The sequence below is a fragment of the Plectrocnemia conspersa genome, unplaced genomic scaffold (assembly GCF_051122295.1).
Source record: "Plectrocnemia conspersa isolate PC_06_02 unplaced genomic scaffold, ASM5112229v1 ptg000005l, whole genome shotgun sequence".
NCBI classification, from domain to species: Eukaryota; Metazoa; Arthropoda; class Insecta; order Trichoptera; family Polycentropodidae; genus Plectrocnemia; species Plectrocnemia conspersa.
Window position 1 is genome coordinate 25,594,309 of NW_028277169.1, and position 25,987 is coordinate 25,620,295.

The 25,987-nt window shown below is 28.9% G+C and overlaps 1 protein-coding gene across 7 annotated transcripts in view; it reads left to right on the top strand.

Moving 5' to 3' along the window:
* LOC148235298 (monocarboxylate transporter 8-like) overlaps nucleotides 1-25,987 on the top strand; it is a 306,309-nt gene that overhangs the window by 251,312 nt on the left and 29,010 nt on the right. For all 7 annotated transcript variants that reach the window (XM_088186597.1, XM_088186598.1, XM_088186602.1 and 4 more), the window contains one exon: nucleotides 4,766-4,887. In XM_088186597.1, the coding sequence (XP_088042723.1) occupies nucleotides 4,766-4,887 (122 nt within the window). The remainder of the gene's footprint in view (nucleotides 1-4,765; nucleotides 4,888-25,987) is intronic.

Below are 25,987 nucleotides of genomic sequence, written 5' to 3' on the forward strand. Positions count from 1 at the left end.
TTTTTTCTAATAGAAATCAAAATTCTTTTTTTGCAACGATTTATCAATACAGAGTCGCGATCGCGTTTTCTTATTCTTGCTCGTTCTTGCATGAGTCAAACACAAGGATGTTTTCGGCGATAGCTATGAGGAGCTGTGATATGGTACTCATCTATTTTATGTGTGCACTTATTATTTTTTCTAAATGTTTATTATTATTTGTATATTGCCATTATGATGCATTATGGAAACCTCAAAAGTCATTATGATCAGATTTGTAATAAAAAATAAGAATCCAATATAAATGTTTTTAAACTAATAATATTATGTATAATATGTGTATGTGATATATACCTATACATAATTAACTACAAAATAAATAAAAAGCATACTGCGTAGGAAGATACCTGAGGGTTAGCAACGCACAAATTAATCTATTTTAAGCACGTAATTCTAAAATCACGATGACTCAACCATTATTTAAAATTGTAATATAAATATTTATATTCGTTGATCACCTAAATATATGAATATTCTGCTATATGCTAAGTATTATAAAACATTTGATCAACTTTGCGGGTTTTAATCGTTTTTTTGCGTTGTTATAGGACGTAATTAAAAAACCCTTTGGGGTTGCAAAAATAACACTTGAGTTGAGTTTTAAGGGTTGCGGCTTAAATGTAGGTCACATTTTTGTGGGCGGCCTAATAACGGGTTCCGCAAATCTACCGTTTGTTTTGACAGATGTTTGGACGTTACTTTTGACAGCTGTTTTACTGAGCTTGGGAAATTTCGACATGAATTGCGGAAGCTGCTGTAAGGGTTGAACGGTGTTAATTATACTATTTTATTGTTTAAGTTTTGTGATTTAAATCCTTATTTTAAAATGATTTTTGGGTAAAGTTTAATATTATTTTCTTTGTGGTTTTTGTCGGTTAATTTACAGACCGAAAAAGGTTTTTCTTTTCATTTCAGTAAATAAAAGGTTCTGAATTTACATTACGTGGCAAAATTACCTCAATTTACAGCGTTTGGGGTCGTTTAATCTGATAATAATATTCCTCTTCGCCCAACGACGACGAGTAGTGGTACGCTTGAGCGTTTATCAATCATTAGAATGGCATATATGTGAATAAGTTTCGTGGCAAATATAAACAGATTTATAAATAAATAAAGGCAGATTTTTTTGCTATAATTGAGCCAATTTAACTACAATATGCGCAAATAAAGTGCTAATTTTTATTTTTAAATAGTTTTAAAAATAATTATGACTAATTTCTTTCACTAGTCAAAAATTCCATTTTTCTCCATTTTTTGTTATCACACAACAAAAAATATACTGTTTTAAAAAAATAATATCAATTAAATAAATACAATTTAGTAATATATTTAGCCACAGAGGCAGTTTACTATTATTAATATTTTTTAGAGTACGCTCGGGATAAGGATCCCGGTTTGTTATTGTGTACGTGTACATGTATCGGAGAGGGAGAAGCGATGTAGCGTGTACTTCGTTGTCTCGGTTTCTCTTTTAAGGACAGTCGCTGATTCGTCAACGCTGGTATTCGTCATTAAAGTGCAGTGTGGCACAGAAGTTCGATCTTCTCTAGTGATTTATTTTAAATAATTTTGTATTGATATTGGTTTAACCCAGATATGCCCACTGTCCCATGGGTAGGTCACTAAACTCGTGCCACTGTTTTTTATTTATAAATAAAATTTTAAGAGAACAAAATTTCTTGGGCATATCTGGGTTAATCGATATCAAGGCTTCAAATATACACTGTTAGTTATTCGTTCTCTTACCCGTGGATTAAAATATTTTAATTATTTTTCCATTAATCCGTACGTTGTTGGTTTTTTTACACTATTCTCTGTAAGGCTTAAAAAAGATATTATTCTTATCGTTGCGCTAATGGTAATTTTTTAATTTATTCAATGGATTCTAATGATTTAATAGAGTCGTCGAGCAATTAAACAATCTGTGAATAATTTCTTTCCCCATTTTATATCTTTTTGCTTTTGAAAAATAGCTAAAGACTTCATTATTTTTTTGACTAGTGAAAGATTTTGAATTTTGCAAATATTTAATTAATGACATCAATGTCTTGTTTCTTCGATTATATAATATATTTTTAATTGTCCGTTGAAATTTCCAACTTAGCTCAGATGTACATATGTATGTTAAATAAACATATATTTTTTTTTTAAATAAAAAAATTAAGTATTCTGAGCGAAATTGTTTTGAGCCACACAGTTCACGCACACAATAACAAACCGTAATCCTTATCCCGAGCGTACTCTACTACCCTTTGCTTTGTTAATTATAAAACGTCTAAACTTTTAGATTCACCATTACATTCTGTATTTGTTCAATCTATTTTTTTTTGTAAAATATTTTTTTAATATATTGTAGTAACAGTGTTTTTTTAAGCAAATAAACTGCTAAAAAAATACGGTTAACGCGATAAATTAGTCTGTGGTTTAAAAATATACCAGCGGTATATACAATAAATATAAATATAAAATTAATTAAGGCACCTCTATTTTACCTAAAGATTAACAATTAAATTAATGCAAGCTATGGCGGTTCATTATACAATTTATTTTGGAACAATTAAGGTGTTAAATTATATTTTTACTATTACATTAAAAAACTGATATCAATCAGTGATTACCGACGTTCTTTATGGAAAGTTACGAATAGGATGAAAAAGTCTAAATAATTCATACTATTGATCAGGCTATTTTTTTTACTAATTCTAGGTGATTTTTATTTATTTTGAATAGTACCGAAAATCACCGTTTTTTTAAAATATACATTTTAACACTTGCAAATGTGTGACGTCTTGAATTTATTTACTTGTAGGGCGGTTTTAAGACATTTTGTTTTATGCTATTTTTTTTATCTATTTATACGTCAAATCGCCTGTTAAAAAATACGCATTGATTCGTTATTTTGATTTTATAGACGTGTAAATAAATATTCGATACAAAGCGTTCATTGCGCCGAAAATTATTTTAGCGTCATATCACTAGTTCATAATATTCTTAATTTTTATACCTATGTTAAGCCCAAAGCCGTTGTTTTTCTGTACAACCTATAATCGAGACTTATGCAGCAAGCAACTTTAATGATCTTGGCACATGTTATTTATAATGTATACTGTATAAAGTACACATTTGACCAGACACAATGTAGCTATGTATATAATGCGGGTTTACGTTAGTTTTGCGGTTTATGTCTGATCCTGTCCGACCGAGATATGGCGATTCCATAAAACGTATTGGTCTATTTTAACAAACAAAAGACACCCCCAACCACTAAACCGCAAACGAGCTTTGTTGTTGTACAACGCACTTAAGCTGTTAAAGCACAGTCTAGTAACTATATTGGCTTCAACCGCTAATCCTTGACGTTGTCAACAACGTTGCAGATTTACCTCAACTTTTTAATTCAACTAAATTGAATTAAGTTGTAATTTTTTGCTTAATTTCACATCATAAAATGCGATTCGTTTCATATTACTTTGTAATGTAATAAAGCGAGTTTAGTCAGCGCCTGAGTACTATCCTAATGCGTTGCCGGCTTGCAAATTTTATCGTAATAAGATTACGCCGGGTTAATGCGTTTAAATTATGATGTATAAGCAGGATTGTGTGATATTAATACTTAAATAATATTTTTAGCTAAAATATACAATTTGTAACAATAATTTAAAAATAAATGTTACGTAAATGGGTGAAATATAAGTTCTTAAAAAAAAAGTCGGCAGCTTCTCTATTGCATACTTGATGAAGCAAAAGTTCGAAAAAATATTTTCTTAGAATTCTAGAATTTTTTTAAAATAAAATACGTAAAACTTTTTACACTGTTATTATAAATTGTTTCAAGACAAGAATTTTGTTTGTTCCTTGCCTAAAATATAACGTTACATTAATATTTTCTTGACATATTTGTGATATTCGCTCCAAGAAAGCAGCCAAAATAACTAAACATAAAATTACACTTGCATGTAATTTTTCTCTCATCAATTTTAATTTCATATATGCAATTGGAATAAATGTACATCAATTTATACATTTAATCGGATTATTTATAAAATTTTAATATCATAATACCGGGGCTAGAATTATTCGTGTACTGCAATGATCATTCATTAAATAGGCTTGTCATAATTTTAATTACACTGTCAACACCAAATCTCATCTATCAAATTAATTAAAAAAAAAGTTTTAAATGTTTATACTGTAAAACATATTTAGAAAAATTTTAATTTGCTACTTAGTAATATTTGGTTTTTCCAGATTTTTTTAATTATGTAGTTGAATCGTATATAGTTACGTCTAATGATTATAAGCTGTAGTAAAAGTTATGTTTTACTACTTACTAATTTTTTATTGTGTTTAAAATGTTGTAATGCATTTAAATAGCGACTGTTAAAATAAATAAATTATGACTTACAGAGCTATATCGAGCAATACTAGAGATAAAGCTTCTTATTTCCTTACTTTCGATTGCATTCTAATTGGTTTTGAAAAATTTCTATGGGCTTATATTAAGCTTACTCACTCACATATGCACATTTTTGTGGTAAACCATAGTGTTCTATATACTCGATCAATGCCATATTTTAAGGCTTTTCTTATGCATTTATTTTTATTGGAATTGTAAATTAAAACGCTTGAAAAATAAATAAAAAATGTATTATATAAATATGTATAAATGTATTATGCTGCAGTGGAAAAGCTGAAATTAAATCAGTATTTTTTGTTTTTTTTTCAGATGGATTATATGCGGAGCCGCCTTTCTAGTGAATCTTCTCAGTAGTGGTTTACAACTTGCTTTTGGTTTACTGTATATTTACGCTTTGAAACATTTCGGAGATGCAGCCGGCTTGATGGCAGGTAATGGACATTGAAATAATAATTTATCGGAACTATTAAACTCTCTTAAAAAAAATACATGTGTTTACTCCTTTTGAGAAATGTTAACGTGGCATCGAAAAGGAAGCTGTAGGAATTGTTTACGAGCCACTTGGAAAAACTTGATATTGGATGGCGGATTTGAAGTTGTCCAAGAGCAATAAAAATCCTAACAGCTCTCTCAGCTAGCACAGCATCCAACTTCTTTCACTAGACGCTTTTCCCTCCTAGCACTTGATATATTGTTTCGAGAACGTTTGTGCAAAGCGCTCGCTGCTAGATCGATCGCAAATATCTTGAATAAGCCAAAACTTTAGCTCGTTACATCCGATTTATATTTTAAGTCACTTAAGCGCAGAATAGTGCTGTGCTGAGATTTTTTTAAATCTCTTTGAACAAAGGAGTGAATTTCTCTGTAGGAAAATTATTGTCAGCTTGGACTTCTAATCAAATTATGGAGAGTTGTACTTTTAATTTATGCTAATTCACAAATATATTTGTGTAGCAAATAAATTGATATATTAAATGTTAAGGATAATAAAAAGAAAATATACGTTTTTTTTATTGTGAATAAGTTACTTATACTTAACTTAGAACTTCACGATGTTATTTTTCTTTTAAAATTGTATTATTAATGCTACCGAAGAGGTACGCATATTTAAAAATGTAACTTTTTTACTGAAAAATGTAATATATTTTTTTTATCCATCGCGATTTTAGGTTTAGTAAATATACTTTTGCCTTTGATGTATATATTCTCAAAGAGTTATCTGATTTTATAGGAACTTTGCTTATGAGAGAAGATCTAAAGTTGACCCTTAGTAATCGATAATTTGTTTTAATAACATTTATAATGCATTTATGTTTTAAATTAATTGCTATGAATAATAATTACGCAATTACATATTTTATAAAAAAAATTATTAACATATAAATATAAAACAAATATCAACTAAAATTAAGCAGATATTTTTTTATATAATAAAAACAAGCAAAATAGCATCTTCCATTTTTATTTAAAGTTATGACAAGTTTGGAAGTAATGTATTTCTGTGCTTTTGAGCCATTTACATGTAATTTTTAATTGTCCAATGATGCAATAAATTTTTATAGTTATTTTGGGACACTGAAAAATAAGCCATTCATCTACTATTGAATCAATATATTTTTTCTTTTCTCTATGTATGTTTACATTATTATATTTTATTATTTTAAAGAAGTCTATTCGAAGCAATTTTATTATAAATCAGTGCTTTACTTTTCGTTTTAAAATTTCAGTCGATGTATAAAGAGCTGACATTTAGACATTTCGAGAAAGCAACAATAACAGTCATTCTGATGCTAATTATAAAATATAATTATAAGTTTAAATTGTTCTTTAATCCGCTTCAGTATACAAACAATCTAATTAAATGTCAAATAATGTATTTTAAAATAATAAAATAATGGAAACGTACAAAGTTTAATGGAATAATAAATTACTTTAAAACTGTTTCACTCAACATTTACCATGAAACGACAGGTTCCAGCGAACCATGTGAATAATTGCATTTATAACACTGCACGATAACATGGAATATCCATGTCTGTTTGGGTTTTCTTTTACTGAAACATTCATGGGGTAGAAAACCGCTAGGCCGCGGTTAACCATGCGTTATATGACTTTTCATATACACATTGTTTTAACCCATAATTTTACCTATACGTTTTGTATATGAGAAAATGAAACGCTAGAGAGCATTGAATGCACGAAGGGAGATGAAAATATCATTTGAATTATGTACTGTTATAAAATATACTGAAAAGCATTAGTTAAATGTTAACCATCATATTATTTTAAGCAACAAAAACTAAAGTACTTTGATAATTAGCAAAAATAATGGAAAAATATATATTATAAAATAATGCCTTTAAACTTTCTTGATTAAAATTATCAATGTACTATTTAATTTCTATAGTGAAGATTGTATCTAATATTCGTCAAAAATTTCAGTTAAAAAATTCGTGTCAAATATTAAAATCGAGTTTTCTTATTTTATTAATTTATGTTAAAATATATATAAGCTACAAAAAGCTTTTTTTAATAGCATATCATTTTTTTTTAATTTTAATTATTCTTGTGTTTTAAAAAAATATTAAACAATCAAATCTAAGATGATTTTTTAAAAATATATTTTTTAAAAATAACCAATTTTAATCTTTCAGATACAATAAAAATTAAAAAAATATAGATATATAAGGAACTTATATCCCAAGTCTTTTATATTCAAATCAGCAATTGCCACTACTGAGGCGATTTATTTGCATGATGCTATTTTATTAATAAGAAATATTTAAAATAAACTTTACTTTTAAACTATTAGCTTACCAATCAATAAATTTATTTTTTAATTATTAAAAAAATATGAGGTATTCTCATATTAAAATAATAAATATCAAAATATTTGTAAAATCAGATGACAAGGGTCAAGATTTGCGGCAATTCATTTGCATATTTCAATACATGCTTCTGACGCTATCTTTACAAGGACATCTTTCAAGACAAACTGTGTTAAAACGAACCCTTCGTCTCCAACGTTTCCTGTATTCGTCTTATCTTTAGATAAATTCTTAAATTGATAACGCTCTCAAGCTATCGAAGAGATTGTTTGGAAAATGTATTTCGTTCTTTGAAAAATAAAATTTTCTTTTGACGCTTCATCCGTCTTATGCACTTTTACGGCACATTAATGCCATAACGCAATTTTATTGAAAAGCCTTCATTGACAAAGCGAAAGCACATACTATAGCCGGTTATATGATTTTATTTGGATTGTGAACTTCAACTGCAACTGAATACTTTTCAATATCTGCTACTAGTGTATGCGCCATAGGGAGTAGCACCCGAGAGCTTTCAATTCTTCTGCGTAATATGTTTCCTTCGATGCACACACAACTTCACATGAATTTTATTTTCAAAAGTGCACTATAATATTCTGTATAGAGTATACTCTAAGTGACTATAAAGTGGGTATTGAATTATTCCTTTAACTAGTCTATATACATATATGAATATCAAACAGTTTTTTGTATTAATAATAATATTTCTATCTAAATAAAGATTAAAATGTGTATACAATTCTAGTGTAAAAAGTAGCAAAATAATTATTAAATGAAACACTATACGAGATTATTATTACAGAGGCCATATGAGACCATAAAATCATTTATGGCGTTTTTTAGTTTCAAAATTAATTTTAAACCTTGCTATTAGCTATAGTGCTTTTTTTAAAATGTACTGGAATTATTTATTGCATTTAAGGCGAATGCTCATGAATTATTTTTTTGTAAGATAATGGCATTAAAAAACATGCAATAGTAATTTTTTGCTTACTATCTTTGCCAGATTTTTGTTTTAGCTCTGAGAGCTCCATTCTTAAGATTTTTGTTTTAGCTCTGAGAGCTCCAAATTTTCAACAGGGTGATTCATGTTTACATGGATCAAAGATACAATTTTTGAAAGTTACGATAAAAAGTACGTCAAAAAAGGTGTGGGAATGCCGTTTCGGATCGTTCTATAAAAATGAAAAAAGCACTGGATATGGAAAATGTGTGTTTAAAAAATTTGAACTTCAATTTATTTATTTATTTAAATTAAATTAAGACCATCGTAACCGTTAGGTTTGGTGACGCATTGGGATAATCTGTTAAGATTATCCCAATGCGTCACAATGGTCGAAAATAATAATTGTATTATTTCAACATACAAAAAAAAAATAGTAGATTCCAATCCATACCTAAAAGTAAATTGTTCAATAAATCAAAATCTACACAATTTCCAAACGACCATCCGCATACATTTCAATCGCTCACGCATTCCACCTCATTCGTAAATATGCTATTTTTATTTACATTTAACTTTATCATTAGCGCCGGGTGATAATTATCTTTCGGCACTAATGTGAATTAATATGCAATTATTTACATTTGTATAAATTAAATCTAATTTGCCACAAAAAAATTTATTGACACAATTTATTTAATTTAAATTAAAAATATTACTTATGTCAAGATATATAAAACTATATTATACTCTCTTAATGTCTTTAGACTGAGTAAGTCCTATAGTAGAATCTCAATATTGCTCTGCAATTTTTTTTAGATGATTTGAATTGATTTAGAATTTTTTAATAGCAACAATTGGACAATATTCGCGATTAAATATATTATTTAAAATCAAAGCCTTTTAAATGCAATTGAAATATTTATTTTCATATGTACTAAAAAATATAAGAAGCACATTAACAAGAACTCATATATAGAACATTAATAGTTAGTTAAATCATTGTGCGTTTAATTAAAAAAAAATAATACAAACACCCTTTTAGTTGCACAAGCAGTGCAAATCCTGCGGTTAAATTGAACGCAATTTGCCAAATCTCCAAGACTTTACATCAGGCTATAAACTAAACGGGACAAGGACCGGGCTCAAAATTCGCCGTACCAAAATTGGTCACCGCCAAGGATTTCATTCATCGCTCGGATGAACGGAAAAAGGACTGTGAGTCGTAATCTCGCGAGAGCGATTTTCCCGTCGAGTTCCCGGGAATTACCCGCTTCGCTTGGCGCAAATGTCCCGACGCGAGTCTCAATCCGCGGGTAAATAATGCATAGATATATAGCTTTGAATCATCGTAAATATAAGAAATCACACCTAGGATAATAATAGGAATAGTAGAGACTGTCGACAAACAAAAGCTCTGTTTCTTTCGCCCTCTGCTTCCCGCGGGATTAAACAAGATTCGCGACCGGAGGCTAAAACCTCGCCGGGATTAACTAAGGTAGCGAAATTAAATTATAAGCGCTCATTTCGGCCCTAGGTGGGACATATCCCATTTAAGTGGCAGGTGGGAAAGTCAACTTTGGATTAGTGCTAATCCCTGGTTTTAATATCTTTCTTATCGACCAGTTTATATTATTATTAATATTATTAAAAATTACCTTTATTACTCAAACAAAATTTTATTTAAATCATACAAAAAAATGGTTTTAAGCCTGCCTAAGATAATCAGAGAGACATTTTTTTTCTGTACCTTTAACGGTTGACTAAATACTGACAATTAAATACTCGTTGGTTTTTTTTTTGAGTCAGCTGATATGCCACAATAAATGTGTATCTGAATTGAATAAATTCGCGTATTGAACACGCCTTTGAAATTCATTCGAGTATTACAAATTTCTGTGTCGAGATCGCTGAACTCAAATAAGTAGTATTTTATTATATTATGTTTGCTTATATTATAGATCTACTCCCATATCAGATTATACACCCTCACAACCAGATTCATCCGTAAATTCGTATTAAAACATCCAACTTAGTTTGTGCGTGTGTTTTTACTTAATTTCAAAATAATTTAATCTGTTCGGCTCGTGGTAGCGAACAAAGCGTCAAACTTTAGCTAGCTGATAAAGTTCCCAGGCCTAAACAAAAACCAATAATAAGGGTCCGGAAAAGGACGGCTAGATTATCAATTATCTGGCGGGGACTTATCTATTTGAATTAAAAAGCGTTCTATTTGAATTACATACGTAGGCAATAGTGCGTAATGGTATAATATATGGTTGAGACACTATAAATTATCAAGGAAGTGGCAGAAACACAAATCGATAGACGGAAATGCCGAGTGGTACAAAAAAAAATATTGAATATCCAACGGATATTGAAGATAACAAAAATAATAACTAACAACTTTTTTCATAGTATTTAATACCAGTTATTTAAAATATATGTATTACATTGCACTCAAATTAAATTTTATTTAATTATTGGTTTTATTGTTATTGCCCCACCCCATACATTTTTTGCAGGGCCATAAAATCAGTATTTCTTAAAATATTAAATTATTTATTATTAAGTTCTTGTTTTTCGTCGATTTATATATTTTTTAGTGTATTCAGGGTTAAGAACCACACTAGACGATCCCATCGCGAATATGTCGCCCCCAAGCAAGTGCCGCCCGGGGCGGCCCGCCCCTTCCTCCCCCCCATAGCTACGCCACTGATACAATATATCATTGTTTTATATACTATTGCTTTCACATCGTTTATATAATAGAGTTGCTTGTTAAACTGCATATTTCAATAATTTAAATTTTTTGTCCTTCAAATTTAAAAATAAAAAAAATATATTTATAATTATTTAAAGCCGACTTAATGAAAGACGCGTAATTTTACGCTTCGCATTGATAACTTGTTTTACTCAGTTTAAAAATATTTAAATGGTCCTTTTTATGATAGTATATAAGGATAGCTCAACTGTCTCTATCTACTTATTTTTCCAAATAAAATCTGGTGACTTATACCTATTTCTTTACAATTCGTATGACAGATATATGATTCATAACCAATAATTCGAGTTTATTAATTAATCCACCTTTCAAATAAATAATCCCCCCCCCCCCGTGGAGATTAAATCAGCATAAAACAGGTATAAGAACTGTCAAAAAGCTTTTAGGCAAATTTACAAGCGTGATAATTTAAATATTATGATATTAAATCATAAACCCCTTGATAAAGCTAAGGTCTAGGACAAAAAATGGCTGCTTTCTTAAAAAAGGACACCACCGTGAAAAAACTTTTTATAGATTATTTTCTCAGACACTCCTTCAGGGACTTTTTCAGACATTTAGACACCCAGTTCAAGGCCTCTAACGTTTTAAGGCATTTTTACTTTGAATTTAATAAAAAAAGGGCCAACCCAACTTCAGACCATCGATTTATACCATCATTCCTGGTATAACTTGACGTCTGGAATCCGGAGTTAAACTCGCTTTGAAGAAGCACAGATTTACCCATGGAAACTTGACGTATATCTAACATATACAAACTGTACTTAACGATCTATTGTATTGCACAATTTTTTTCTTTAACACAAACATAAACATCACTGACACAAGGAGTAGGAAAAATTTATATGTAATCTTACATTACTTAAAATTCTTGAGCGAGGCTTGAACGCAATTTATTGATTTAATTGTATTTGTTTTATGCTCATGTATCAATTATCAATTTAATGATGTCTCCAGTCCGTAAAACCAGGTCTTAAAAATAGGCTCTTCACTGTGGTGAAAATCCACTGCCTTGAGGAGTGGCTTAAGACATGTTAGTTTCTCTTGCGCCTGAAAAAAAGAAGAGTTTTCTCGGAAAAATCTCTTATTAAATGTATGCAAAAAGTCAACGCTTTATTTTATATTTCTTAAAAGACAGTTTTGCTTCGATTCCAAAAAACGGCGTTATCTCAGCATAGTAACGGTTCATATAACGTTACATTTATTGATTAGAAAACTGTATACGTTAAGTATATCTAAATTTTAAAAAAGTACTTTTGAATATTATATTTATATTTTATTATATTCAAAACTATAAAAAATATAAAAAAGATGTAAATTTTTTACAAAATAAATTTGATAAAGTAGCTTTATATTTGTATTTGTCCGTGAATGAGTTTTTCTTGAAATAACATTATATTTTATATTTTTTCTGTAAAGACATGATAAAATAATGTTTTATTATTGTAAATATTTTAATTTGGTATTATATGAAAAAATAACTATATACATGTTTTAAATTAGCACGTATTTTTCTTGTAAAAAACTTATTCATATTACATTATATAGGTATTGAATGTGAAGATTTATAAATGCTTTTCAATAAATGTTTTATTCCTCATGCGAATATCGTAGAATTCTTTGAATGTTATCACTATAACGCTTGATTGAACATTTTTTATGTTAAAAGGCCATTTATCTTTGACGTGTGAATTGCGAAAGGTGTTATTTTTTTAAGGTACGCATTATATGCGTACATTTAGTTAAATGTATACAAAATGAAAATCATTTGATACATTTTCATGAATATAAAATAAAATGCGCAAGTGAAATATTATAATTTTAAATACGAACGAAACTTTTCTCATAGCTCTTGATTTGCAAAAAAAAACTTCTCCGCTTTGTTTTATTTGTCCCTGGGGAGTAATTTGGAATATTGCGTAGCAGAGTTAAAATATCACTTGGTCACATTTTTTTGTGAATTTGCGACCGACGCGATAAACGATAAGGGCGATACAATAAATATAGCCGCGGGCCGATGATATTAGGGGGCGACAAAAGAGTTGTTATGGTCTCGAACAATGGCGTCGTAAAAAACAGGATCGTTCGTATTGCGAATTTCTCAGCCTCCAAACCATATCTAAATTGCGAATCTTGACTTTTTTCGGATAGCATGTCAAACTGTGTGTGTTCTTGTCGAATTTTCTCGTATCGAACTCTAGCCAAAACAACATTATTTTTGCATGTCAACGTTAAAACGTCATCCGTTGGACTGTTTCATTAATTCGATTGTCATTTTTATCCGGAAAAGGCGCGGATGGGGAAAGTTTTGTACTAATACATAAAATATCAAACAAAAAATGTTTTCATTTCGTTTTTTGTCGCAAATGTGTCCTATCGTCATATAGATGTTATATTTATTCACAGCCCGTTTTTTCAATTACTAGACAAATAAATATGTGGATGATAGACAGTAGTGAAATTTGTTTTGTAAAAAAAAATTGCTAACAATATTTTTTTTATAAACATACAATGTGTTTATTTGAACAAGAAGAAATTTTTGTATTATATATATTTTATTTTTTCTTGTTTCTCCCAGCATCTTAATAAAATTATCATGTAGGAAGTCTTCCACGGGAGGCTTTCTTTCAATAATTAACATAAAATTGTATATTTAATTAAGTTAAATTACAGTATTATGTTTATATTAATTTATAATATAATATAATCTAAGTATAAGTTAGTTTGTATAACTTTTGTAAGTGGTCATGATATTGCTTATGTTAATTAAATCTATTTTGCAAATTTTTGACTGTGAAATATTGTTCACAAATCTTTTTAATTATTTATTTTACACACAGTTACAGTTACTTAATATATAATCGCTATGTACAAACCAAAGAGTTGCGTTCATAAATTTTTGTGGAATTTATTCTGAATTTTTTTTAAGAATATCGATATTAGATATGGTGGTCACAACTTAAATCTGAGTTATTTATTATCATTTTTTTCAGTGATAAGCCTGAATTTGATACTGTATGCGATTACAGTACAGATATTTCCATTTGTTCCAAATATTAGTTTTTAATGTCAGTCTTTTGCAGGCGCGTACAGTCAGATACATCCCCTTTCGTTCGCTCGTGTGTTAAGTGACGAGAGTGAGTGAGAGATAAGAGCGTGCGGAACGCATGTAACGCACGCCCTTATCTCTCACACTATCCACCAAACAAGCGAGCGAGCAAAAGAGAATGTATCTCATTATACGCGCCTGGATTTTTTGTTAAGATGAATAAAAAGTTATTTGGCGGAGTTCTTTTTGGTATTTATTTCTCGTTAAGGGATACTGTAGGGCAAGTATTTTTAATTAGCGTTTATTTTTATTAGTTTTGATTCGCGATTTACAAATCTAAGCTTGGACTTTTGAGAGATGATTTGCTGTTATTTTTGCTGTTATTTTTGGATCTGCATAAATACAGCAAAAAAATACAGCATCGGTTCAAGAACGCTGCTTTGAAGCACACCCAATGATATTTAGTACAGTTTGTGTTTAATTCTTCGATCTTAATTTGGAAGTGTCTATATTTCATATAGTGGAAGCAGTTATTTAATTTTGTAGAGTAGTTTAGGGAGCCAATTTTTTTAAAAACCTAGGTTATATCTAAGAATACGAATGAGCACTTTTTTTTATTTTCAATGTCTTTATTAATATATTTTGCCAACTTATCCATTTTTTTATTGTAGTGGAATGTTTATTTCTAAAACTAAATTAATGACTTTGTTTCTTTTTTACCGGTTTAGTTATTTTAACTAGTAAAATTATAATTTCAGCTGACTTTTTTAAGATTAAAAAGTAGTTTAATCTATTCAGTTTAATAGGATGATCATTAATCTAATGACTTTTTGTCTTTTTGGCATTTATATATTTTTTCTATTATGTATCTTACTTATTTTATTTTTATAAGTACGAAATTTTTAGCAGTAAGGCCTTTAATATATTGTTTGATTGCCTCGTTATTTTTTTTGGTTGATTTATTTAATTTAGCTATATCTTTAGATGATCATGTATTTTGCAAATTTTTCTAAACCTCATCTTTTTAAGATTTTTTTTCAACATTTTTAAGCAGTAAAATTTTTTTGTTTTTCTTTAATAGGAGACTGTATTTTGTATATTTTTTTATATATTTAGGAGTTTTTAGTAATAGATTTTTGTTGTATAGAGTTGTGGATTTTTGTTCTTCTATAACTTGATTGTCTATTGTGACAATTATTGGAGAATGGTCAGATAAAAGATCAGAGCATGATCAACCTCTTTTATGTTTAGTTAATATCATTTTTTTATTTTTTTTGCATAGATAGTAATATTTAGATTACAATAAAAAAATGAGATTTATTCTCATCACACAATCGTTATGAGGCCAATCAAACTCCTTAATAATTAGACGTGAAAAACGTTGATTAATATTATTTTTTTAATAACTAAATTAAATATATTATATATTTCTGCATATATATAACATTGTATACATTCAAGATACATAAATATACAATAACAAATAAAGGAAGTAATCATTCACAATCCAATACCAAATTGTAAAATCACATTTGCCATAATGAATGTTGATATTTTTATATGGCAGTGCTGTACATAATTGATTTATTGCCACCATAACCATTATTTACGACACAATCGTTAATCACCCGATTTACAGTTCTTCATTAACAACAAATCGATCGACATACAATGACACACGCAATTATAAATGCAAATGAAAAATCATATAACATATATTCATATCCACTACTGATAGATTAAGTCTTCAATTTATCCCGAACAGTCAAAATTTCGGAACCGCATTTGTACTAGATGGGATCATGACTTGCCCCAAGGGTAATTACAGGTTGGTCACAATTGATTTATGCTATTGACAGTAGAAACGACGCCTCGTTTGTAACCTCCGGGTATGTTCAGTACGTAACAGGTTAACTGCGATACGAATCTCTAATAGTTTCAAAATGAGCATTCGGTCAGAGCAGTACATAATTGAATGCAAATTTTTAACTCTATCTAAACATAAGATCTCAGTTATTATAGAGTTGTCTGTGTTGATAAAACGGTTTAAAATTGGCATGAAAAATTATAGGTAATCACAGTTATTTATTTGAGTAACTGTATGTATACATACATAAAAAAAGTATGTTTGATTTAATGTAAAATCTGATTATTTTTGTGGAAAACATATTATTATACGCTCTTACTAATTTAAATGTGTGTGTCCATCATACTTTTTTGTATAAATAGATCTGTCTATTTATATAACAGTTTGTCATATCGATAAAAGTTAATTGTTGGTTCTTGTCATGTTTACATGTATAACGCTATTGATCGATAATGACGGATCACGAGTTTACCTTTGGGCAAAACATAATTTTAAGTAATCAAACATCGACAGGTACTGTCTGCTGGATATTGAGAAACGTTTCTGTGGGTAATGTTGGATACTGTTTGTCGATAAGTTAACCTAACTAAAAAAACCTCGACTCAATAAGCAATCGGCTAATGGATTTGAATGATTAATGTATAAGGTAATTGCGATTGAAACGTTTCAATATTATTAGGTTGATTGCGATTATTATTTAGAAGTTTATAATTGATTATTTATTGAATTTACAATTTTCACTTGAATTGGTGAGTAATAGCAAGTCATACAAATTTTGATGTTTGGTGTATTGCTTGTATATATACTGGAATATTATCGCAAAAAAAGTAGTGAAAAATCATTACTTCATAAAACATAAATATAATATATATAATATTATAACAAAAACTTAAGTCATTTTAAATAAAATATAATTCGTCCTGTTGCGAATTTTTAAGTTAAAGCAATAATTTGTTGGATGGTTCTTAATCAACTATTTAAATTATAATATGTTGTGGGAATTCAGCATGTCTTTTTAAACACACTAAGCATTTATTTATTATCTTTTTCAATAGTTGAAAATCTATGTCACACTGCGACAAAACTCGAAATATATTATAATTCTAGTATACCTACTTTTTTAATGAAAATGAGTAATTGTATGATATGAACTAGATTAAATTCTGATTGCTCTTTAAGTGAAAAAAAAACTCTAAAATCTTAATCTTTAATGATTCACCACATAGTAAACATGTTTTTGAAATATTTATTTCTAGGTAATTTATTATGTGATTTTTATTAAAAAAATATACTAAAATAACAGTGAAAAGTTATATTAATTTATTTTAATTTAAATAATTTATTACATAAATACTAAAGATTATGTCATAAATATTTTTCATTAAGATACCGTTAGCTTTTTATTATTAAAATTTTGTCATTAGGTTCGGTTACTATTTAAATGTTTTCTAATAAACAGAATACATTACAGGACAATTTTGTCGTAGCTTAAAATTTTTTTAAATAATCATTACAAGCAAAAAATAAATTATTTATCTTCTTAAATACATAATAATTAATTATAAGGTTTAGTAGCTTAGTTGTGTGACTTATGAGCCAGTAAGCTGGTACAAATGTAGTCGTAAGATACCGATATTAAATAAAAATGAAGAAGAGTTGTAGAGTGGTTTTAAAAATTAAATCAGCATATCTTGTCTCTCTAGTCTCTGGTTCGCTGTGGTTTTGCTTTAACCTGACAGATTTACCCTGTTACAACAGAGTAAATCTGTACCAACTGAGTTAGTCAATCAGATATAATGAATACCTACAAGTAATCTTTAACCAGCAGAATGAAAGTCTCGGAATCGTGGATTATATGTTAATAAATATAATTGGGGCCGGTTTTATTTTATAAAAGCGCATTTCTTAAGTAAAAATTTGAGTACCGCTGCCGGGGCTCGAGCCCGCAACATCAGGGTTATTAGTCTGAGACGTTATGGACTACGCTATTCTGTCCTTTTTAATGTGTGTGGTGGTAATAGATGAGTATCGAATGTGAATAACTTTTGAAAAGCCTTTGTTTTTATGGCTTTTTAAAAGTTCATTGTTGCATATTAATATATCTATATATTTTTGAATCAAATAAGGCAGTGTAATATGCATTAATAGTCTTATCAAGTCTTATCACTTTCATATTATTGATACTAGCAGCTTTGACAAATAGTGAACGGGTTTATTTTTGGCAATTAAGTCGACGGAATTACGCGCTCCCTTTTAGTACTAATACAGACTAAATAATCATTAACTACGCGTTCGATTGAGGTCAATACCTTTTGTTTTGAGCGAAGCAATAGCATAAGCATATTGATCATAACATTACATTAGTGACTATCCAAATATTTCATTATATTTTTAGAAAAAAAAACAAAAATAAAATCTCATTTTTGTCATTATTTGTGTTTTTAAAAGTTAATTAATAACACCAAATTATTTCAAAAATTTTATATACATTCTATATTTAACGAAAAAATGTGTCAAGTACCAGGAATTTATTTTAAAGTAATGTTTTACATTTTTCCAATCTTAAGAGGTGTGACTTTGTAGCCAGAAAGACCCCATTGGAAACTGACAATAATTTATTATATACTGCGACAAACTATGGTAGACGAGTAACGTTACTTTCCGAGTGGTGGTAGAAAAGCTGGTGGAGGGATGATGTCCAGTGGATGGTCCTCAGAGGTCTTGTAGTTGTGGCAGTGACGGTGTAGTGTGTCCATCTTTGGCCCTGACCGTCTATGATCGTATGCCATCTCTCGTATCTGACCTTTCCTAAGTGAATACCAGCCTAAAGTATCAAGGGTTACAAAGCTCGTTGATAAATCACAACCATACAGCGACCATCCAGCCATTCGGCCAAAGAAATATGTCCACACCTCTAAGTGACATTTGCTTGATGGAGATCCTTCCGAGGTCAAATTGTGCAACGGGAATATTGTGACTTTATGTCGTCCGGTGATATGTTTCGCAACAAAAGAATGCATTCGAGAATAATTACTTTTTGTTTATGTGAAATTTTTTTTTCAAATCATCCTTATTATGTCATGGTTACAGTAATTAAGAAGAAGTTCCCCAACATGTTTTTTTCATAGTCAATTTTATGTCACAGTGTCGTGAGTTAATCTTTAAGCAATAAAATCATTATTTAGTAGTCTTAAAAGACATTTTTCTTAAAAGACAAAAGGCTTTTATTGAAGTTTAGCATTGCTTTTAGGATGACACACGAACGATACAGATGACTAGTATATTATAGAAACGGATGGCGTCATATAATGAAGCAAGTCTAAAGCACCAATTTTACAAATACAACTTGTGTAACTGTCTAATAATCATATAAAATTATTTCACTCCGTAATTACAGATTTTGTGCAATTTTCCGATTAACTTTAACTACTAGCAAGCCTATAATTACAGAATTCGAAGCGCATATACAGAAACATACCTATATAGTTGATTGCTTGAACGAGTTAAAAAAATCGAATGCAAACACGTTAAAGTCCCATTATTATTTTTTCTACTCTAGTACAGAAAAGTGTGTAGTAGCGTGGGTTTTGCAAATTTTGCTTTACAATATTGAATTGCCGGGTATATGTAGGTAATGTCAATATAATAATGTTAGACAAAAAATAGTTCAACGTTCTATCATTAGCCTCGAATGTGTCCGAAACTGACCGTAATTCAATCTTGGGAAACGTTACAAGATATGTAGTGCGTGATTGATTGCCTGATTGGGAAACAGACGCGAGACTCGGAAGATTCATCATTCATGATATAACGTTAACGTGGAAAAAACTACGGCTATCAAGTTTACGTTAGGGTATAACAGTGGAAATTGCTTGAATTAATAAACGACAGTACCCGGCCCATGTCCGGACGACTATTGACAAAGATTTGAATTATTCAAGCCGTAGCGATACCCCGAAGGGTATTTCGGATTAATTCAAGAGCCAAAGCTACATTATTAAGCCTCATAATTGAGAATGAATTTATAATTCGAGCAAAACGTAATGTGACGCAATGTGGAACTGTGGAAAATTTTGGGGTTTGAGTGCGATTATTATGGAGAGATATACATATAAGATTGAACGCTAGGTTTAATCGCATGTGTGATGATTATTTTATAAATATTTAATACATATGAACATACATGTTAAAATGCATAATATGATATTAATATAACTATATCGATACATCAGCTTAATTTAATAATTGTATAACGTCAATTTTTAAAGCATTTAAAGCATGGTCCAATGTTTATGAATTATAATTTATTTATTTAATTTAAAAAAAATACTAAGCTCAAGTATTTTAATGTTGTATTTTTTGTATGTGTAAATAAATACATATGTAATATATAAATAATATATTTAATGACGATTGCAATAGCGAATTTAAATTAAATAAAAAAACATCGAGTCCCGGGAATTAAAAAAAAAACAACCGCGAGGAGGAATATTTCAGCCCTTTGTGGGTTCAAGCTGGACACTTGAACCCACAAAGGGCTGAAATATTCCTTCGACAATCGACCGCCATAGATAAAAAATTGTTTACAATCGCTCAAATAACCGAGTTAAATCATCCGTGCAATCGAGATCCAATAGATGTAGACTAAAATAAAAATAACCATTTTATTATATTTTTATTATTAAAAAAAGCATTTTATTGCTCTCTAATGTAGAAAAACATTAGTGAAAATCTATGCGAAAATTTGACATGATGAAAAACATCAGGATTAAAAAATAACGTAATGTATGCTGTTGAGTGTTTTTCGACTAGCGATTCCTTTTGATGGGAAAATTTATAACCCATCTATTTGTGTTGCGATCCGAAACGAATGTGGGTCACTTGAGATTTATAAATGTATGTATGTATAAAAGATGAGCGAAAAATTCTATACTGTTATACCTGTTATTGATGAATTTTTGTTTTAAATAATAAAATAAAAATTCTGTCGCGATAATTGGATTGGAAAGTAATGTAGTTCTTGCTAACGTTGTTCTTCCATTTTGTTGAGCGATAATTAATTTTTCAAAGCCGGTCACCCGAGTCAAATCCCATTACCAGTTTAATAGTTCAATCGCTTTGGGGTATTGTTCCTGCTGGCATTGTTGGAAGACAGAGGGAATTACAACGACGGAGACGAAGATCTTTCAGTCGTGATTAAACGTGTATGATGACAGTCAATAATTTAATTTGGTGTCAAATTACCAATATTATAATGTATTATTAAACAATATATACATTTAGCTTAATAATAGAATAGTTTTATAATTTATTTTCTCTGTCATAAAAAAGTTAAGTCATTATGAAGAAAATAAGTTTTGCTGCATTTATATATTATGTATCTATTTATTTTAATTATTTGCATTACTAATTAATAATGCGATTTGGCTTTCTTTAAATTAAAATAACAATTATTGTGAAAATTAAAAGTAAAGCCTTAATATTTTTTTTAGTTTTGTGTAGTTTTCAAGTCACAGAAAATTATAATAGACACATTTAAATAATTATACTATAATATATGTCGTAAAATTTTGATTCCCATTAATGCAAATGAAAATTATAAATACAAAACCGAAATCCTTTGAAAAGTATATTTATCATGAAATATAAATACTATTATATACATATCTTAAGCCAATTATATTTGTATATGCTATTTTATAACAGCTAACTTTATTAGGTTTATGTAAAACCATATAAACAAGATTTTTTTTCTGTAGCATTTTAGTTTCATAATACAATTTATCCACAACATTTAAATAACTTTAAAAACAAATCTTGCTGTCGTGCCAAGAATAATTAAGAATTTATACATCAAAAGTTTAATTGTAATGAATTATAAAAACTGTTGTTATAAATTATTTAATTATATCTTGCTATTTAGAATTTGTGTTGCATAGCATAATAAAACATAAAACTGCTATTAATATGCGATACAGACCTTTAATAATACATATTTATTGTGAGCTACATTTTTAAACTATCTAAAACAGCATATTTGCATTTTTTTGCTTATTGTAAATCTTCTATTGCAATATGTCAAGCATTAGCCCAATGCGTTACAACTGGGTAAACACAGCAAGTAGTACCAAACCTTAATTAAAGTCTATAAACCAGTGACATTTATTTTAATTATTAGAAATTAATATTATAGCTGACAATAAATAGATGTAACGACCTAGCTTAAATTATTTTAACAATTAATCTGTGAGATTAGAAAAATCTCACAGATGAATTATAATTATATTATAATCACTGATTTTGATCTCCCAAACACTGCAGAAATTTAAAAACACTTAAGGTGCATATTGTCTTTTCAGTAAAACACACTGACTTATACCACTAATCTATCGTACTGGATAATACATTTTTTTTTAATTTAGGCTAGAATTCACGTATCATATGGCTGCTGCGAAGCGCTATTTTGGAGGGTGTAGGTACTGTGATACAGGCCTTCTCTGCTGGGCGCAGTATCTCTTTGGGTTTTGTTTATGTGTTTCTGAGAGCATCAATGAGGACCATTGTGTAGAATTGTAACTTTTTGAGAGAAGGTGCGACTAAGGGCGGAGCCCTGAAGGCGGGCTCTGTGGTGTTGTGCTCTTTGCAAAAATTTCAAGGCCATCAAACGTCTAGATAAAACAGTCTCTATTGCCGAGATAGTGTCTTAAGTGATGCTCTGTGACATAATATTTCTGAAAGCGTAATTGTCAATACAAATTTCTGGCCGTTATTCTAAAATACGTCCATTCTCAAGAGTGTCTCAAATGCAACTGTTATCAAATTCGCTGATTTAGGTAACTAATTACAAAGTTTTTTGGTGAGTCTTCCTTTATCACAGTCGCTCGTAACTGAAAATATTATTCATCTGTTATTTTTTGTCCGTGTCACACACATCAGCCGCTACATAAAAATGTCAGCTTAAATATTTTTATTTTTACTGAAATTTTAAAGGTTTAAGACTATTGTAAATTAATTAGTAAGACGGCAATTAATTAGTTTACAATTCTAAAAGTTTCGCTATGCAGTTAAATTGCTCTTGTGTTGTGAATTAAAATAAAACAAATTCACTAAGAGTCAAATATTAACGTTTCTTTTTTTGACATTGTTTATTAATAGGGAATCTAAATTTTTTTTACTTGGAATAACATAATATCTAAAAAGTTAGCGCTGCATTTATTTTTATGTAATTAAAATACAGTTTTTATTTAATTAAAATTATTTTTTAGAAATTAAAAAAACATAGCACTAAAAATTTTATAAAAATTTAGATGATTTACTTTTAAGAAATTTTATTTCCTTTAAGTTTTATGGCAATATATTATACTTTTAAATCTGACTTATAAATAAAGCTGTAAAGCATACTGATCTCTTAAATTTGTTAAAACATAGTAATAAAATTATAGTAATATTTATTATAAAACTCTTACAAAGTTTGTTAACTATTTAATTTAATAATATAAATAGTTTAAATGCTTTAAAAATACAGATGGTATCTAATTACAATTTATTTTAGATATTTAATAAGATTTGGATGGTTAGTGTATTAACACCAGTGAAGATAACTGCTGTGTAAATTGTGTCAACCAGCTATATATTAGCTTAAAAGAATATCAATACAGATGAGCTATTTTTATTTACTCTACAAAGTAAAAATGAAAATGAATATCCTTGCAATAAATATCTCATTTTGATGCATTCAAATTTTATTTATATAATACAAAAAAAATCCTTTTGCGTAACCCTACTTTTTTATAAAAATTATTGTATTTAATCTGAAAATACTATGCAGTTATGAAAAAAAATGTCATTTTTTATTTAGTAGTAAATAAAACAAAAATTTAAACTTGTAAATCATTCTCATTTTCTTTATTAATGTTAAGTTCATCAAGCAAACGACTTTTTTTATTTATAATTGGAGAGATAAACCAATGCTAATGAATCATAAAAAAATAAAATTAAAAAATGTTTCCTTGTTTAAAATAGACCACTACCGTGAGAAACCTTTATGCAGCTAAAATCTCAAAGTACACGCTATAAATCAAAAATGATTGAAATATTTGTCGCATTGAGAAAATTTGTAGTTTAGACTATCTGAGATTTTTTTTCTTAATGCTCTATACCGATAATAAGTACTTTCACATAGTAAAGACATGATTGAAGAAACTACAAACTATAGAACGCGATTTATCAATAATTAATTTAGTGACAAGTGCTTCACACAATGAAAACTTTGCCGATGTGCATACTAAATCTCCATTCTTGCTTCAATGGTATTTTTGGTGAAAATATTCATTAAATTGAATAGTCAATCGCTTCATAGAGAGAAGACAAAGTAAGGGACTCATATTGAATCCCTGCAGTATTCCAGATCGAGCAAAATATTGTTTAAAAGGTCGTGAATATTTTTCTTTACATAAAAAACTACCTTGAATATACTTTTGAAATAATTTAAGTACCGAGTTGCTCGCCCATGGGACTAAAAGTTAGTCGACTCCTGCCATAGACAATGGTAAAATTTAATATATAATCTAAGAAGTTTATAAATTTATACATGTTGACTTATACTTATTACACGTTTCATCTTCGCATCGTTAATGTTTATTACATTTCCCAAATACAATTCATCATACGTGTCGTCTATATAAATAGAGCGTATAATGAATCTCCTTACGGCAATGTGTCTTAATTCGCGTATTATATTACACGATAACAACAAACGTAACACTGCAGACTTTACGAAGCGATTATTCACACTCGACGAGCTTATCGCATGTTAAAAATTACTTTAACAAACATTCCGTCCGATAACTTTGAAACATGGCGCGCAGCAAAAAGCTCTCGTACATCAAGAGATAATGTCGTATTTGTTCGTGTATTATATTTATTTTTAGGCGCAGCGGGAATGATTTAAAGTCGTTATCAATTTCGAACGAGGCTTCGTGATCAAACACGCGAAATGTGCAAAGCTGAAACAATATTTGCTTAATGAACATAACGAAATTTATTTATGCCTCCGCATAAATATTTGTGAAGGAAATAAATTGAGTTTTGACCGCAAACAGCGCGTGCAAAAGCTCAAAGCTTAAAGCTCGGATATACGACTTACGATTCAAAGGTAAGCGCGATAGATTTGGTGTCAGTTTCTGTTTATCAATCCAAATTCAATGATCTTGAAACCACGTACGAAATAAAAATAATTAATTTTAATTGCAATTATAATAATCAATACTAAGAGATAAAATACTTTTTCTAGCAAAATAATATTCTATGAAGCATAGCAATGAACATGTGTTTAAAAAATTATTTTGATAAGTTTTTATATAGTCCTTAGGGCTGATCTTTTTTTATGTTTGCGGAAATTATGCTATTAAAATAAAATCGATAAAGCCTTGAATTAAATAAATATTATTATAATATATTTTAGTAGCTGAAATGAGCTTTAAAACTTTGAGCGTAAATCATCTTAAGCCATTCGCACAATATTAACTTTGTTACGCGATAAACTAATTAAATATTCATTACCACTACAAAGTCAATTTTATATTTAAAAATAATTTTAATTTATACTATAAAAAAATTATATTACCAAAACATTCATAATAGCGAGTAATTTATATTTATTACACAAGGCATGGCAATTGCTCGTGACGTTTTTAGGATGGCTGTTTCAGTGTTCTAAAGAGGGTCGTAGAATGTCTATAGGTCAGAGGTCCATAACCTTTTTGTGGTCAAGGGCCTATTCAAGCTTTCGTGAGAGCTCGGAGAGTGAGTCACAAATTTCGCGTGGTTCATCTGGTATTTATTTGAAGGAAAGTTGTAAATTTGACTAAACGAATTTCAAAACATTTATATAACAAGACTTAACTACTAAAGCATTTATTAGTGTGAAACGTGTTTAGAATTAAACTACCAAAACTTAAAAAAATATTTTTTACATATATTTTTATTTTTGGAGATTCGTGCAGCAAAGATTAATATATAATACTAATATTCGGTTATTTACTTAATATTTATTTAGGA